The sequence below is a fragment of the Doryrhamphus excisus genome, linkage group LG15 (genome assembly GCF_037039965.1).
Source record: "Doryrhamphus excisus strain RoL-2023G ecotype Guam linkage group LG15, RoL_Dexc_Guam_v1.1, whole genome shotgun sequence".
Taxonomy (NCBI): domain Eukaryota; kingdom Metazoa; phylum Chordata; class Actinopteri; order Syngnathiformes; family Syngnathidae; genus Doryrhamphus; species Doryrhamphus excisus.
Window position 1 is genome coordinate 16,494,495 of NC_136371.1, and position 18,034 is coordinate 16,512,528.

An 18,034-nucleotide genomic window follows, 5' to 3' on the forward strand; every position below is an offset into this window, starting at 1 on the left:
ACAAAGCATTATTAGAGCCCTGTAGACATGACAAAACACGACTATAGTCACATTTATACTTTTTTTATTTACATATTGCGCAACTGCAGGGTCTTGAGACACATGCTAACTCGCAAACTAGAGAGCTAGCGACCTAAACGGTAGCCTTCAAGTTATTTCCTTTCAACTTAAATAGCCAAAAACATACCACTTCCACACGGATAGGGAGGATAACTATTAACAGTTATTTAACCTTTAACATGAACATGAATCAAACGTAATAATTTTTTCTGGGTACATGATACCATACAGCATCCATATCAAACTTGCGCGGGGGGGGGGGGGCGCACTAACATTAAACTTTCATATCAAGGCGGGGGCCTCAAACTAGTGTCCTGCGGGCCAAATTTGGCCCGTGGGCCGCATGTTTGAGACCACTGCTTTACAGTCTTCATAAGAGTGACTCATGGAGGAGCTATTGGGATGATTTATCATAAAAAATTGTAAAAATTGAAAAAAAATCGTAAAAAAATAGTTACAAAAAATCGCTTAAAAAATGTAGAAAAAATGTAAAAAAAATGTAAAAAAATGTAAAAAAAATGTAAAAATTTTTTTAAAAAAAATGTACAAAAAATGTAAAAAAAATTGTAACAATTATAATAATACAGATCAAAGAATTACAAAAGAAAAATATTTATATGACACGTTTATTTAAAAAATAAGAAATACAATTGCAACACTGATTAAAAAAACAAAACAACTAAAGTATCATCTCAGCATCGTCCAAGGAGGCCTGGCTCATGACCTCAGACTGTCCGTCGTCATCATCATCATCGTCATTTTCATCATCACTGTTCCGTTCCTTCTCCTCGGCTGGCCTCTTCATCCCCCTCTGCTTGGACAGCGCCACAGCGTAGCGAATGTTATACATGTTGAAGTCGCATCTGAGGAATGAAAAATTAGACAAAATTATGTTAGAATTAGCTTTAAAAAATAATAATAATCCAAGATGATGATGATGATGATGATGATGCTTACAGTTTGGACAGGTTGTCCCAGTGTCTCTGGATGCTCTTCTGCAGGGCCTGCAATGTGGGCAATATGGCTCCTGACCTGTGCGACAAACAACTCTATCCGTGAGATCCTGTGCGGCCCTTTGAGATCAGTAAAGCAGACCTGTTCTTGAGTTTCTGTCCATGCAGCATGAGCAGGTTCTGAGCCCAGATGAGGTAGAACTGCAGGTGACCCGATTTCTCCAAGCACGCCGCCACGAAGCCCAGCAGCTTCTCCACGTAAATGTCAGGGAGCGTGCCGCAGACAACGGGAACTGGAGGATGAAATGTTTGAGATGATGTCACATACAGTACGGTCGTTGGACAGCGGTGTCTCCCAATAATACATATTTGACATTACATGGTGACTTTATTCCCATAATATTAATCATTTTCTAAAATGACTATTATATTACTAGCATCTAAATAAAAAAATGCCATATTATTACAGCTTTAAATATTTTTTTTCTTTAATATTTCAACTATATGCTACTAAAATAGCATTATTTTAGTTTATTCTATTTTTTTTAATTATAACGGCACTATTTTCTATGAATATTTTGATTTTGTTATCGTAAAAATTACAGCTGTTTGCATTTCTGATGCTGTTTTTTCTTAATTCTCAGAATTTTAGTGTTGTAATTATGAATTTATTGCCATCATATTTTGACTTCATTGTAATATTATTGTAACATTTTTCCGCAAGCTAATTTTCTACTTGGCTGCACGGCGGTCGTGTGGTTAGCGTGCAGACCTCACAGCTAGGAGACAAGCGTTCAATTCCACCCTCGGCCATGTCTGTGTGGAGTTTGCATGTTCTCCCCGTGCATGCGTGGGTTTTCTCCGGGTACTCCGGTTTCCTCCCACATTCCAAAAACATGCTAGGTTAATTAGCGACTCCAAATTGAATGAATAATTTTCTATTATTATTATAAAAATTCATTAATTCATTCATTTTCTACCGCTTTTCCTCACGAGGGTCGCGGGGATGCTGGAGCCTATCCCAGCCATCTTCCGTCGAGAGGCGGGGTCCACTCTGGACTGGTGGCCAGCCAATCACAGGGCACATATAGACAAACAACCATTCACACTCACATTCATACCTATGGACAATTTGGAGTCGCTAATTAACCTAGCATGTTTTTGGAATGTGGGAGGAAACCGGAGTACCCGGAAAAAACCCACACAGAGATGCCCGAGGGTGGAATCAAACTCAGGTCTCCTAGCTGTGAGGTCTGCACGCGAACCACTCGATCGCCGTGCAGCCTCTCATCATCATTCATTCATTCATTCATTTTCTACTGCTTTTCCTTACGAGGGTCGCGGGGGTGCTGGAGCCTATCCCAGCTGTCTTCGGGCGAGAGGCGGGGTCCACTATGGACTGGTGGCCAGCCAATCACAGGGCACATATAGACAAACAACCATTCACACTCACATTCATACCTATGGACAATTTGGAGTCGCTAATTAACCTAGCATGTTTTTGGAATGTGGGAGGAAACCGGAGTACCTGGAGAAAACCCACGCATGCACCGGGAGAACATGCAAACTCCACACAGAGATGGCCGAGGGTGGAATTGAACCCTGGTCTCTTACCTGTGAGGTCTGCGCGCTAACCACTCGACCTGCCGTGCAGCCCTATTATAATAATAATAATTATTATTATTATTTTTTAAATTATTTGATATAATTTGGCTGCAAATGGGCCCCAAGCCGCACTTTGGACACCCCTGATCCAGCAGAAGGGTATTTTGTTGTTACAGGTGGAAACCGGATCATTTGATCGTGATCTCGCAGCCGCCACAGCAGAGTAGTCGAGGAAAAGGGTTCACTCACTCTGCTCGTGCGGCACAGTCTCCAGCACTTCCTGCTTGAGAGCGTTTTCGTTGAGGCGGAACGCGAGAACGATCGCCGAAGCCCACTGCTGCAGCCGCAGCTGCCTGCGTGTACCGGCCGGTGTCACGTCCAGGTCCAGGTCGTAAGGGTCGAACACCAACGAGCCGTCGAGGGAGTAGATGAGCAGACCCTCGGTGGTTGTGGCTGCCCAGCTGCGCCCTGAGAAGGGATGTACTTTATCAAACGTGTGTGCGTGTGTGTGTATGTCGGACGCCACACATCGATTCCTCTGTCACGTACCCGTCGGAGAGAACCGCAGCGAGCTGACTCTGATCTCTGGCTTAAAGTGTCTGGAACTCATATCCCCTTTGGAAAGAAAACAGACAGAATTAACAGTTAAAACTACAACTAATTGTTCTCTCACGTTCCAAAAATGATGCATGTTAGGTTAAATCAGTGGTCTCAAACACGCGGCCCGCGGGCCAAATGTGGCCCGCAGGACACTACTTTGAGGCCCCCGCCTTGATATGAAAGTTTAATGTTAGTTTGATATGGATGCTGTATGGTATCATGTACCCAGAAAAAATTATTACGTTTGATTCATGTTCATGTTAAAGGTTAAATAACTGTTAATAGTTATCCTCCCTATCCATGTGGAAGTGGTAAGGTTTTGGCTATTTAAGTTGAAAGGAAATAACTTGAAAGCTACCTTTAAGCAAAATGTGTCAGTTGCTTTCAAGCGCTTCACAAAAAAAAACGACTGAATATTACACTTTGTTTATTACACTACTTTATTACATTACTTTATTACACTATTACACATTTAAAAACTTTGTTAATTAACGAATTTAGCTTTGTAGTGCGCTGTCGAGAGATCTTGACTTCTCTACCAAAACATCTAATGAGATTACCTATTTATACAGCTTTTAACATTATTAGAGCCCTCTGCACATGAATTAGCACCCCTATAGTCACATTTACACTCTGGTTACCCAATATAAAACAAAATAAGACTATTGTTTGTGTACAACTGTAGACTCTTATTACACTGGTGTTATTGTGACCTGCAACAGAAGCCTGTTGTTCCGGCGATCAACTCCGGTCTCTCAAAGAACATTACTGACACCTAGTGACCAGTGTAGAGTACTACATATCAAGTCTTTGTATACAGTATTTGTATTTCAATTCATGCATTCATTTTCTACCGCTTTTCCTCACGAGGGTCGCGGGGGATGCTGGAGCCTATCCCAGCTGTCTTTGGGCGAGAGGCGGGGTACACCCTGGACTGGTGGCCAGCCAATCACAGGGCACATATAGACAAACAACCATTCACACTCACATTCATACCTATGAACAATTTGGAGTCACTAATTAACCTAGCATGTTTTTGGAGGAAACTGATTAATGTTCATGTTAAAGGTTAAATAACTGTTAATAGTTATCCTCCCTATCCGTGTGGAAGTGGTAAGTTTTTGGCTATTTAAGTTTAAAGGAAATAAATTGAAGGCTACCGTTTAGGTCGCTAGCTCTCTGGTTTGCGAGTTAGCATGTGTCTCAAGACCCTGCAGTTGCGCAATATGTTGTAAATAAAGAGTATAAATGTGACTATAGTCGTGTTTTGTCATGTCTACAGGGCTCTAATAATGCTTTGTTCATTTTAATCTGAAAAAAATCATTTGTCTACCCACCAACTATATGTGGTTTATTAAGTTTTTATTATTTGCCGTTTTTTTATTATTATTATTATTATATTTATTTATTACTGATTGATTTTCTTTATTCTTCATTTGTTTATTTATTTTTCATCTTATTTTGTGTAGAAAAATAAAAAGTAAGATATTTGAGAACAGTGGAATGTTTTATCAGAGCTTTTCTTGTAGAAAATTGGAACCAAAGCAAAGTTTTTAATTTTTTTTGTTTTTAATAAATATGTTTTTTTTTTTGGAAAACCTGATGCGGCCCAGTCTCGCCTAAACCTGAGCTCCAGTGACCCCCAAATAAATTGAGTTTGAGACCCCTGCCAAAGATGTTTCTTTAGTGATTAATACTAAAATGAGAAAATCAATAAAACTAATTGATTTAAGAGATATGTTCTACAGCCCTCAGTAATAGCCAGGTAACAAAATAACCTTCAATTTATTAATATGATTCTTTTCTTTTGATTCATTTTACCATTTTTGGAAATTAAAATGGAGGGGTATAGTGACAAAAAAAGCCCTACATGCCCACACCAAAAGTATTAAAAACAACATTTTTTATGAATGAGGAAGCCTAAGAATGTAACCAAGACATAAGAAGCAAATTTAATGGTAACTTATTGTTTTTAGTGTATTTTATAGCTGATTTAATACATGGGTTAACATACGAGATGATACTAGAAACTCTAGATATGTATAACACCCCTATAGTCACCTTATACCATTATATTACCCAATATATGTGAGCTGATTGGAGGCAAACAGGAAGTGATGTCGGGAGTTGAATTTTATGTAAAGTCATGTTAGGCATTACTGTCTGGTGCTTGTGTGTCACACACACATTACTGACACCTAGTGACCAGTGTAGAATACTTCATATCATCACGTCTTTGAATGCGTCTTGTGAATGCCTTATAATGCTATTTTACTTATAATGCGTGTACTTATAATGCTATTTTACTTCAAAGCTAACATAAGAGGTTGCAGCTCTGTGGGCACTCTAACATTATTAGAGCCCTCTAGATATGTAATAACACCCCTATAGTCACCTTATACCATTATATTACCCAATATATGTGAGCTGATTGGAGGCGAACAGGAAGTGATGTCGGGAGTTGAGTTTTATGTAAAGTCATGTTAGGCATTACTGTCTGGTGCTTGTGTGTCACACACACACACACACACAACATTACATGAACTTTACTGACACCTAGTGACCAGTGTTGAATATTTCATATCATTACGTCTTTGAATGCATCTTGTGAATGCCTTATAATGCTATTTTACTTAATTTAGCCACTTTTAAGCTTAATTTTGCGGAAATCGGAAAATTTTTTTGACTCCGTATTCAACCACGCTTACCTTTCCTGACACCGGGAAGGCTAATGTTGACGCCGTCTCCGTCCCCGGCGCCCTCGTCCACAAGCGCAAGGCTGCCGAACTCCGTCATCTTACGTCGGTCCAAGAACTCCTAAAAAGGTAAAAAAAGTGACCGCATCCGTCAAATCCGGTGTTGCTATAGCAACAAGCCGACGCAAATCCCGAATCCCGACCTCCATGCCATCGAAGGACAAGTTGCACGAGATCTCAAACTTCTTCATGAGCATCTGCTCCCGGACGTTGTAGATGCAAACGAACTTGGATTGGCCGCCACACAAAATGGACTCCCCGTCGGCGGAGTAGCACAGTGATGTAAAACACCTGGATGAGACCATCGGGTGAGGTGGTGGGGGGGTGGAATTGGGGGCGAGAGTGGGGGACTCCTGCCACTTACTTGCCCTTGGACAGCTGCTTGGCTGTGACTTTATCCGTTTCCTTGCGGCCCGTATCCAAGTCGTGACGTCCGGCCACTGAACCCACCTGCACCGCCGCGTTGGGGTTCCAGAACGAGATCTCGCCGTTTAAGGAGGCAACAGCCACCTCCTGACCATCAGGGCGGTACGCCACTGACAAAGCTGGAGTCCAAATCCATAAAGCGATATTGAATGACGGCAATCTGAGCCAATGTCTCGTTTTTTATGCCAATTTCCGACGCGTTTACCGTCAGTGGTGAGTTGAAGCGTCTCCTTCACTTTCCAGCTGTCCATCATGTCCCACAGCCGGATGGTGCGATCCCATGAGGCGCTGGCGAGGATGGACTGAACTGGACTGAAACACAAGCAGCTGACCGGACCCTCGTGACCACCTAAGACCTGGCCAATCACAGAGAGGAGGAGGATGATGCAATTATCATCATCATCCGCATCTCAATACCGAAAGCAGGGACGTGTTTTAATTGGTCTGCGACACATTCGAAAAACTAAATTTTGCAAGAAAAAGAAAAAAATTTCAAGTCAAAATATTTGTCATGAAATGACAAAAGGGAAATAACATTGAAATATGATGAACAATCAAAACAATTAATAAATTTTAAATTTTTCCAAAAATTCCGTCACGATTGACCAAATAATCAAAATATCATGGAAATAAAGTCCGAATAAAAATAAATTAAAAAAAAAAAATTAATAAAACAAAAATATATATAAATATATATAAATAAATAAATCAAAAATAAATTTTATGAGAATGACGTCAAAGTATTTAGCTAAAAAAGTTGTATTCCAGTGAGAAAAAGTCGCAATTTTCCAGGAATAAACAGGAATATTATGAGGAAAAATAATGTCATTTTAGCAGTATAGAGTTGAAATATTAGAGAAACAATAAGTGACTTTTTTAAAGCGGCCAATATTATAAAAATATTAAATATATAATATAATAATATTACAAATATTAAATATATATATAAATAAAAAAAACTAAAAATATATACAAATATTAAATTAAATATTAAATATTATAAAAAATAAAATACATTTAGAATTTTGGGAAAATTAGGTTGTGCAATAAGTTGTGTCAAAATATTCTGACAAGAAATAAGGCACAATTTTCTAAGAATAAACTTGAAATATTATGAGGAAAAATAATGTCATAGCAGCATAGAGTTGAAATATTAAACAAAACAATAAGTTATTTTTTTAAAGTTGCCAATATTATAAAAAATATTAAATATTTTATAATATATTATATTATAAGATTAACTATACATAAATAAAAATATTAAAATATTATATAGAAATATTAACTTAGATTATTATATATCATAAGAAGAAGAAAAAAGGCATAATTTTCCAAGCATAAACTTGAAATATTATGAGGAAAAATAATGTCATTTTAGTAGTATAGAGTTGAAATATTATGAGGAAAAATAATGTCATTTTAGTAGTATAGAGTTGAAATATTAGAGAAACAATAAGTTACTTTTTAAAAGTTGCCAATATTATGAAAATATAAAATATTTTATAATATATAATATTAAAAATATTAAACATATTAAGAATATTAAAATATTTAAAATATATAAATAAAAAGAAATAAAAATACATAAAAAGAAATAAAAAATAAAAATATTATAAACTTGTAATATTATGAGGAAAATAATGTCATAGTAGCAAGAGTTGAAATATTAGAGAAACAATAAGTTACTTTTTAAAAGTTGCCAATATTATGAAAATATAAAATATTTTATAATATATAATATTAAAAATATTAAAAATATTAAGAATATTTAAAATATTTAAAATATATAAATAAAAATAAATAAAAATAAATATATTATAAACTTGTAATATTATGAGGAAAATAATGTCATAGTAGCAAGAGTTGAAATATTAGAGAAAACAATACTTTTGGGTCTTGTTCATGAATAAGGGAAGGTTGGTATAAATATTTTATAATATATAATATTAAAAATATTAAAAATATAAAAAAATATTTAAAATATATAAATAAAAATATTATTATAAACTTGTAATATTATGAGGAAAATAATGTCATAGTAGCAAGAGTTGATAGGCTGATAGGCTGATAGGCTGAAATGAGTTTCCTCCGAAAAGGTAGCTGGTCTCACTCGAAAAGATCGAGTTTGGTCATCCGGAGTAGAACCTGATTCCCCAGTTATGTCAGAGGAAAGTTGGAATATTTGTAAAATAAAAATCAGAAAGCAACAACAAAAACGGGAGAAAAAAAAGGCAAAACTGAAGCATAAATATAAAATATATATAAAAGGTTTGGACACCCCAGTTTTCAAGAATGAACTCACCTCTAGAAGCCTTCCGGTATTCATGGACCACAAGAAGATCTCAAAGGAATCCTGCGCCCCTGCGCTCACCAGCTCTCCACTGACATCAACAGCGAGGGACGAGAACTGTGCAGGCTTCGGCGAAGTGAATGTGCGGAAGTTTCGGTACCTTGAGCGGCGAAGTAAAAACGCAAGTAAGTACGCGTGAAGTCCTTGTAGCTGCTTCCTCATTTAGCATCTCGTGCATCCTTTACCTGTGCAGGTCAAACGCTCTCACGGTGCCATCAAGAGAGGCGCTGACGACAACGAAGCCACTGGAGGCGAAGGCGACGTTGGTGATGCTGCTGGTGTGCTCCGTGAACGTCACGAAGCAAAGGCAGCTGTTGGCGTTCCACACTTTCACCTGAACAAATTCACAACACGCAACGAGAAAGCGCATCACCGCACAAATTCGAAATATCTCCTTGTCTTCTTCAGCTCGTGCTCACTTTGCCGTCGTCGCCTCCCGTGGCGATGTACTGTCCGTCTGGCGAGTAAGCCAGCGACGCCATGTTGTTGAAGTGTCCCTGCTGCTTGAAGACGTACGACTCGCTTTGCCACTCCCACACCAGAAGTTGACCCATCCCTGGAACGTCAGTTCAACAACAGCTCAGGCAAATGACATTTAAACCCGTTTATGACCTTCTAAATCAGGGGTCTCAAACGTGCGGCCCGCGGGCCAAATGTGGCCCGCAGGACACTACTTTGAGGCCCCCGCCTTGATATGAAAGTTTAATGTTTGATGTGGATGCTGTATGGTATCATGTACCCAGAAAAAAATATTACATTTGATTAATGTTCATGTTAAAGGTTAAATAACTGTTAATAGTTATCCTCCCTATCCGTGTGGAAGTGGTAAGTTTCTGGCTATTTAAGTTGAAAGGAAATAACTTGAAGACTACCGTTTAGGTCGCTAGCTCTCTAGTTTTGCGAGTTAGCATGTGTCTCAAGACCCTGCAGTTGCGCAATATGTTGTAAATAAAAAGTATAAATGTGACTATAGTCGTGTTTTGTCATTTCTACAGGGCTCTAATAATGCTTTGTTCATTTTAATATGAAAAAAATCATTTGTCTACCCACCAACTATATGTGCTTTCTTAAGTTTTTATTATTATTATTAATATATTTATTACTGATTAATTGATTTTCTTTATTCTTTAGTCTATTTGTTTATTTATTTTTCATCTTATTTTGTGTAGAAAAATAAAAATTAAGATATTTAAGAACAGTGGAATGTTTTATCAGAGCTTTTATTGTAGAAAATTGGAACCAAAGCAAAGTTTTTTCATTTTTCTGTTTATAATAAATGCGTTTTTTTATTTATTAATTTTTTTTTAAAACCTGATGTGGCCCAGTCTCGCCCAGACCCGAGCTCCAGTGGCCCCCAGGTAAATTGAGTTTGAGACCCCTGTTCTAAATACATTATTGGAGCCCTCTAGACATGAAATAACACCCCTATAGTCACCTTTACAATTGTATTACCCAATATAGTTTATATAAGCAGAGAAAATAAGACATATTAGAGATAAATAATATAAAACTCACATAGATCCCCACGTTTGCAGTTCCTTCTGGAAAACATACTTCCTGTGGTGGCTACTATCTCATCAATGTATTGTAATGGTGGCTTTAAATAACTGTACACTTGTATTACCTTATATAATACACATAATAAGAGTAAATAAAGCATTTATGATGTGAATAAGGCAGCACGGCGGTCAAGTGGTTAGTGCGCAGACCTCACAGCTAGGAGACCAGGGTTCAATTCCACCCTCGGCCATCTCTGTGTGGAGTTTGCATGTTCTTCTCGTAATTTTCACCGGGTACTCCGGTTTCCTCCCACATTCAAAAAAAAAACATGCTAGGTTAATTAGCGACTCCAAATTGTCCATAGGTATGAATGTGAGTGTGAATGGTTGTTTGTCTATATGTGCCCTGTGATTGGCTGGCCACCAGTCCGGGGTGTAACCGGCCTCTCGCCTGAAAGACAGCTGGGATAGGCTCCAGCACCCCCACCCGGCGACCCTTGTGAGGAAAAGCGGTAGAAAATGAATGAATTATTATAATAATAATAGAAAATTATTCATTCATTCATTCATTCATTTTTGGAGTCATTCATTCAATTTGGAGTCGCTAATTAACCTAGCATGTTTTTTTCCCTGTGCATGCGTGGGTTTTCTCCGGGTACTCCGGTTTCCTCCCACATTCCAAAAACATGCTAGGTTAATTAGCGACTCCAAATTGTCCATTGGTATGAATGTGAGTGTGAATGGTTGTTTGTCTATATGTGCCAGCTGGGATAGGCTCCAGCACCCCCACCCTGCGACCCTCGTGAGGAAAAGTGGTAGAAAATGAATGAATGAATGAAATAGTGTCTGTGAGATGAACCTTTGTCTCGTCAAACAGTGACACCTAGTGGCCAATGTGGAATACAGCACTACATTCCCAATTAGAATGCTTCTTCTGCTTTGTTTCATTTGGTTTATTTTGCCATTTTATGCTTGAAAGGTTTAATTTAGTCCAATAATAAGTACAGTTTGGTTAAATGTGCATTTTTTTTACTATACAACTACAAAAAAGCAGTAATTTATGAAATATTTTGTGAGGGTGTGATGTTCAAGCCGCAGGAACCCTAAAAAAAAAAAAAAAAGACCAATTTCCCACCTGAGCAGCCAAAGGCGATCCAGTCACCGGAGCAGTTTAAAGCCACAGAAGCAATGCTGCGGTCTGAAATGCTAAAAGGGGAACAATCTGAATTAAACCAAAATAACGTCCGCTTGCAGGTTTTGACTGAGCGTCCTGTCTCATCTCCTACCTGAGGGAGTGGATGAGGTTGAACTCTGGAAGTTCATGCAGGTGGAAGACTCCAGAGGCATACCCCGTGACCAGGAGGTGAGTGGGCTTGTGGTAAGCAGCCGCCGTCAGGTTGTTAAAGTCGCCCTCCTTGTTGATGTAATGCCTAAGAGGTGACAGTGAGGTGACGTTTACTGTCAATAGGAAATATTTTTTTTGTATGTTTGTCACACGTTAATGTTCAGATCATCAAAATGAAATATTAGTCAAGGACAACAAAACTGAATGAAACAAAATGAAACTTTCTATTATTAAGCACGGCAAAAAATCCAAGCCTCACGACTTAAAACATCTTAACTGAGATCAATTAGTCTGGAAAAGGTCTTTGGTACTCCAGCAAACCACAGTGAGAGCCATTTCCCACAAATATTCAAAACATGGAACAGAGGTGAACCTTCACAGTAGTGGCCGGCTAACCAAAATGACCCATCCGAGAGGCTTCGTTTGTTGTTTGTCTTATGTAAGATTCTGTGATTATGTGTGTGAAAAAAAACAAACAAACAAAAAAAACTTATTGAATTGGTAACTGCTATGGCGTGGAGAAGGGGTAGGATTTAATAAGCTTTGCTTCATCCTGCTCCTTTTCAGACATGTGCAGTAATGAGGTGTTGTGTGTATGCATGTATGTGTATGTTTATATATGTATGTAGATATGTGTGTATGTATATGTATATATATATATATATATATATATATATAAATAGATACTGTAGTAAGTGCATATGTGAAAAAGAATAATGTAACATAGTATGCATGTCTGAAATAAATTAAGAAGAAAGAAAAGAGGTCACAAAAGACCCCACAGCAACATCCAAGGAACTGCAGGCCTCACTTGCATCAGTTAAGGCCAGTGTTCAAGACTCCGCCATAAGAAAAATAAAATAAAATACTTCAATTGTGTTGGGATGAAATAAAATAAAATACTTCAATTGTGTTGGGATGAAATAAAATAAAATACTTCAATTATATTGGGATAAAATAAAATACTTCAATTATATTGGGATAAAATAAAATAAAATACTTCAATTGTGTTGGGATGAAATAAAATAAAATACTTCAATTATATTGGGATAAAATAAAATAAAATACTTCAATTATATTGGGATAAAATAAAATACTTCAATTATATTGGGATAAAATAAAATAAAATACTTCAATTATATTGGGATAAAATAAAACACTTCAATTGCGTTGGGATGAAATAAAATAAAATAAAATACTTCAATTGTGTTGGGATGAAATAAAATAAAATACTTCAATTATATTGGGATAAAATAAAATACTTCAATTATATTGGGATAAAATAAAATACTTCAATTATATTGGGATAAAATAAAATACTTCAATTATATTGGGATAAAATAAAATAAAATACTTCAATTATATTGGGATAAAATAAAATACTTCAATTATATTGGGATAAAATAAAATAAAATAAAATACTTCAATTATATTGGGATAAAATAAAATAAAATACTTCAATTATGTTGGGATAAAATAAAATACTTCAATTATGTTGAGATAAAATAAAAATAAAAATAAGTGAAATAAAATTTAAAAAAGGCGGCACGTCGGTCGTGTGGTTAGCGCGCAGACCTCACAGCTAGGAGACCAGGGTTCAATTCCAAGAAACAGTAAAGTAAAGTAAAGTAAAGTAAAGTAAAGTAAAGTAAAGTAAAGTAAAGTAAAGTAAAGTAAAGTAAAGTAAAGTAAAATCAAATAAAAGTATAGTATAGTATAGTAAAGTCAAATAAAGTCAAATAAAGTCAAATAAAGTCAAATAAAATATAGTATAGGATAGTAAAGTAAAGTCAAATAAAATCAAATAAAATCAAATATAATCAAATAAAAGTATAGTATAGTAAAGTCAAATAAAATCAAATAAAAGTATAGTAAAGTATAGTAAAGTCAAATAAAATCAAATAAAAGTATAGTATAGTATAGTATAGTAAAGTCAAATAAAGTCAAATAAAATATAGTATAGGATAGTAAAGTAAAGTCAAATAAAATCAAATAAAAGTATAGTATAGTATAGTAAAGTAAAGTCAAATAAAATCAAATAAAAGTATAGTATAGTAAAGTCAAATAAAATCAAATAAAAGTATAGTATAGTATAGTATAGTAAAGTCAAATAAAATCAAATAAAAGTATAGTATAGTATAGTATAGTAAAGTCAAATAAAATCAAATAAAAGTATAGTATAGTATAGTAAAGTAAAGTCAAATAAAATCAAATAAAATCAAATAAAAGTATAGTATAGTAAAGTAAAGTAAAGTCAAATAAAGTCAAATAAAATCAAATAAAAGTATAGTATAGTATAGTAAAGTAAAGTCAAATAAAATCAAATAAAAGTATAGTATAGTAAAGTAAAGTCAAATAAAATCAAATAAAAGTATAGTATAGTATAGTAAAGTCAAATAAAATCAAATAAAAATAAAATCAAATAAAGAAAAGGGCGGCACAGTGGTCGAGTGATTAGCGCGCAGACCTCACAGCTAGGAGACCAGGGTTCAATTCCACCCTCGGCCATCTCTGTGTGGAGTTTGCATGTTCTCCCTGTGCATGCGTGGGTTTTCTCCGGGTACTCCGGTTTCCTCCCACATTCCAAAAACATGCTAGGTTAATTAGCGACTCCAAATTGTCCATAGGTATGAATGTGAGTGTGAATGGTTGTTTGTCTATATGTGCCCTGTGATTGGCTGGCCAACAGTCCAAGGTGGACCCCGCCTCTCGCCCGAAATACAGCTGGGATAGGCTCCAGCACCCCCGCGACCCTTGGTAGAAAATGAATGAATGAACTGCATTTTGTGTTCAGTTGTGTTGTCATTGATTAATATTGTTTGATGATCTGAAACATTTAAATGCAAAAAAAATAGAAAATGGGAGAAAGCCAAATACTTTTTCACATTAATGTAAATTAGAGGTTAACAAATCTGAACGTTTGCTTACCTGGCGATGTGCTTGAATCGAACATTCTTCGTTTTCTCCTTTGTGGACATTTCATTTTCAACTTTCCCTCTGATGACCTGCTCTTCTTGGACTTCCTCCCCCTCTTCATCCTGGTCCTCACCCGGTGTCGGCATCTTGGGTTTGTCGGGTTTTTTCGCCAAAACCAGGCCGTCCGGCTTAGTGTCACTCTCCCAGATACACAGCGTTGCGTCCTGGCTGACTGTGTACAGCTGTGGACGTGGACACAATCACCACGGATGCTCTGGTCCGTGCGATTTTTTTTAACGGAAAACTTACATTCAGGCTGTCTTTCTCAAAAAAACATCCGACGATGACGTCCTTGTGTCCGCCCAGTGAGTAGTAGATGAGGTTTGTCCAGCGTTCTGCACCAAACACCCATGTGGACATGTCTTTGCTACCGACCGCAAAACACCTAAAGAAAAAAAAACCAAAGGATTTTCTGCTCATCGTTCTACGATTATAAAACCACATTCTTCACAATCTTCACTCGCTGAATGTACTGCAAAAAAGGCCAGTAAGGATAATTCATAATGCCGCCTACAGAGAACATACTAACTCCTTATTTCAAAAATAAAAATAAAAATAAAAATAAAAATAAAAATAAAAATAAAAAAATAAAAATAAAAATAAAAAATTCAATTATTATAGGAAAGCAGGAGGTGAACAAATATTTCAATATTGAACAAAGCAAAATTTGTTCTCAATCATAAATCCCTCCACACTCTTTATTGCTCTCTGGTTCTACCATATCTTACTTATTGTGTGGAAATATAAGCTAATAACTATAAAAGCAATCTTCACTCGCTAAATGTACTGCAAAAAAGGTCAGTAAGGATAATTCATAATGCCGCCTACAGAGAACATACTAACTCCTTATTTCTAAAATGACAAATACTTCAACTTGCTGATATAGTTCATCTTCAAACAGCTAAAATAATGCATAAGGCTAAAAATAACCAATTAGCTAAAAATGTCATCCAATACTTCTCTACAAGAGAGGAGAAATATGATCTCAGGGAAGAACTACATTTGAAACACTTCTATGCTAGGACTACGTTAGCGTTAGCATAGCATTTCAGTATGTGGAATATATGGTCATATCACCTTGTACTTCGGTACGTGACTAAACTAAACTAAACTAAACTAAAATAAAATATTAGGAAAGCAGGAAGTGAACAAATGTAACAGTTACTGATTGTAAAAGTACCAGATGGAGGGGTAGGATTTAATAAGCTTTGCTTCTTCCTACTCCTTTTGGACATGTGGAACTGGGAACTGATTATGGGATGCATTCAATTGTAATCTGATGCATGTTCAAATGAAATAAACTATTTCCATTACCATTACCATTACCATTACCATTACCATTACGTGCAATTCGGACTTACTTGGAGTCGTCGCTCCAGTCGATGCAGGTGGTTTCATCATAGGGACCGTAGTAACTTTTATCCAACACAAACGCGTTAAATTCCCGCTGCTTGCCGGGAGCGTGATACATCAATGCAACATTTTCCTTGGTGACGACAAACTTCCTGTCGGAAAAAGAATAAAAACATAAACCACTGTACTCGCAGTGATTGATACGCACCCTGACGTCTTTACCTGCCGTCAGGTGAGAAGCTGATGCTATTCACGGGTTTGTGAAAGTGGAAATGATGAAGAACGGCACGTGTGATAAGACTGACCAACAACGCCGCACCATCTGAATGTCAACAAACAGAAAATTAGTGTGGAAAAAGAAAATGGAGAATTTGAGTGATTGGCGGTCTCACCTTCATCCACCAGGATTGCCAGGCTTCCATCTGGAGAGACACCCACGCTGGTAATGTTCTTTGCAGTGGAAACAGGCAAAGTCTCTGATGTGTTGCTAAACCACAAATATTAATGACATATAACCAGCATATTAAGCTAAGAAAATAAATATCCACTGGTTTTTATGACTTACTTTTTCAGGTCAAAGATGGAGATTCTGTTTCCCACCGGACTGATAACAGCGTTGCCATCTTTTGAGAAATTTAAATTCCCCCGACGATACACAGCTCCGAGCAGATTTGAAAACTTAAAACGAAAAAAAAATGTAATTTGCTCATAAATAACAACAAAAAAAAAAAACTATATCACTTCAGCCGGACGTCTTCATTCATCGGCTAACTTATTCGACTAAAAGCTACTAGCTAAGCAAAGCAATCGATTTTTTCGGACGAACACTCACCTTAAAAGCAAACTTCATTGTGTAGAATCGTCACATATGTATTTATGTATTTAATACCACTTTAATTATTCACAAATCGCAAATCTAATAAAGCAGTAATGCTTGTGCTTCTCACGTGTCTGGGACGTGTTGACACTTGACACTTCCGCTTCCGGGGTGGCGTCATCAGAATGAAACAGGCGCCCTCTGGTGGCAAGGAGGACCACACGATAACCACAATAGTCATTAATCCAGGAAAATGAACAGAAGACAATAAAACATAATCTTTACATATTTACATTTTGTTAATTTATTGTGTGGGGGAAAAAAAGGAAAGAATAGAAAAACTAAATATTAACAGGAGAATATTTTGAAAAGGAAGACATGGGCATTTTAAATATAAGAATAAAAATACAATTTATTTATATATTTTTGCATTATAAAATAAAAACTGATTAATAAAAATATTTAACTAAAAATAAAAAACAAGAATAAGCAGTTTAAAAAATATAAAAAATAACCTAGAATAACTAAAAAATATATAAATATTGGACTTAACATGTAAACTGAATCATCATGAATCATTTTCATTTGGTTTTGAAATAAAAATAAAAATAAAAATAAAAATAAAAATAAAAATAAAAATAAAAATAAAAATAAAAATAAAAATAAAAATAAAAATAAAAATAAAAATAAAAATAAAAATAAAAATAAAAATAAAAATAAAAATAAAAATTAAAATAAAAATAAAAATAAAAATTAAAATAAAAATAAAAATAAAAATAAAAACATATAGGTTAATAAAAATATGTATCTAAAAATAAAAACAAAAATAAGCAGTTAAAAAATATAAAAAATAAACTTGAATAACTAAAAAAATGTAAACTGAATTATGCTATTTATTTTAAGTAAATATGCAAATATGTAAAGCGTGTTAGGTGAGAATTATCACTATCCATTTCATTCATTCTTTCACATGTTCAAGAATAATCCTTTATCCTTCATGCTAGTCGCCATGTTTCATTTGAAACATTGAAGAATAAAAATACAATTTATATATTTTTGCATTATAAAAATAAAAACATATCGGTTAATAAAATATTTTATTAAAAATAAAAACAAGAATAAGCAGCTAAAAAATATAAAAAATAAACTAGTATAACTACAAAATATATAAATATTGGACTTAAAATTTTAAGTAAATATGCAATTTAAGTAATTTTTGTATATTAATATGTAATAAATATGTTAATAAATGGATTTCAAGTTTCCTTTATCCTTCATGCTAGTCGCCATGTTT

At 35.5% G+C, this 18,034-nt stretch overlaps 1 protein-coding gene across 1 annotated transcript; it reads right to left on the reverse strand.

The window, feature by feature from the left end:
• Window positions 1-652: 652 nt before the first annotated feature.
• On the reverse strand, window positions 653-16,891 carry pwp2h (PWP2 small subunit processome component). The gene is made up of 21 exons (XM_058051305.2): window positions 16,756-16,891; window positions 16,489-16,601; window positions 16,316-16,410; window positions 16,146-16,245; window positions 15,932-16,075; window positions 14,820-14,955; window positions 14,523-14,752; window positions 11,536-11,679; window positions 11,385-11,455; window positions 9,170-9,306; window positions 8,936-9,084; window positions 8,703-8,850; window positions 6,606-6,756; window positions 6,339-6,519; window positions 6,118-6,265; window positions 5,927-6,035; window positions 3,168-3,233; window positions 2,868-3,086; window positions 1,156-1,306; window positions 1,018-1,092; window positions 653-923 (listed from the first exon to the last, which is right to left on the reverse strand). Exons 1-21 carry the CDS (start codon window positions 16,771-16,773, stop codon window positions 740-742), a joined length of 2,769 nt encoding a protein of 922 aa, XP_057907288.2. The 5' UTR covers window positions 16,774-16,891; the 3' UTR covers window positions 653-739.
• Between the last annotated feature and the right edge of the window lie 1,143 nt (window positions 16,892-18,034).

Coding starts and splice junctions, on each gene's coding strand:
- pwp2h (XM_058051305.2), bottom strand. Junction 9,085..9,169: donor CGGGAGGCGACGACGGCAAA/GTGAGCACGAGC, acceptor GAATTTGTTCAG/GTGAAAGTGTGGAACGCCAA. Junction 1,307..2,867: donor GACTGTGCCGCACGAGCAGA/GTGAGTGAACCC, acceptor TTCATCCTCCAG/TTCCCGTTGTCTGCGGCACG.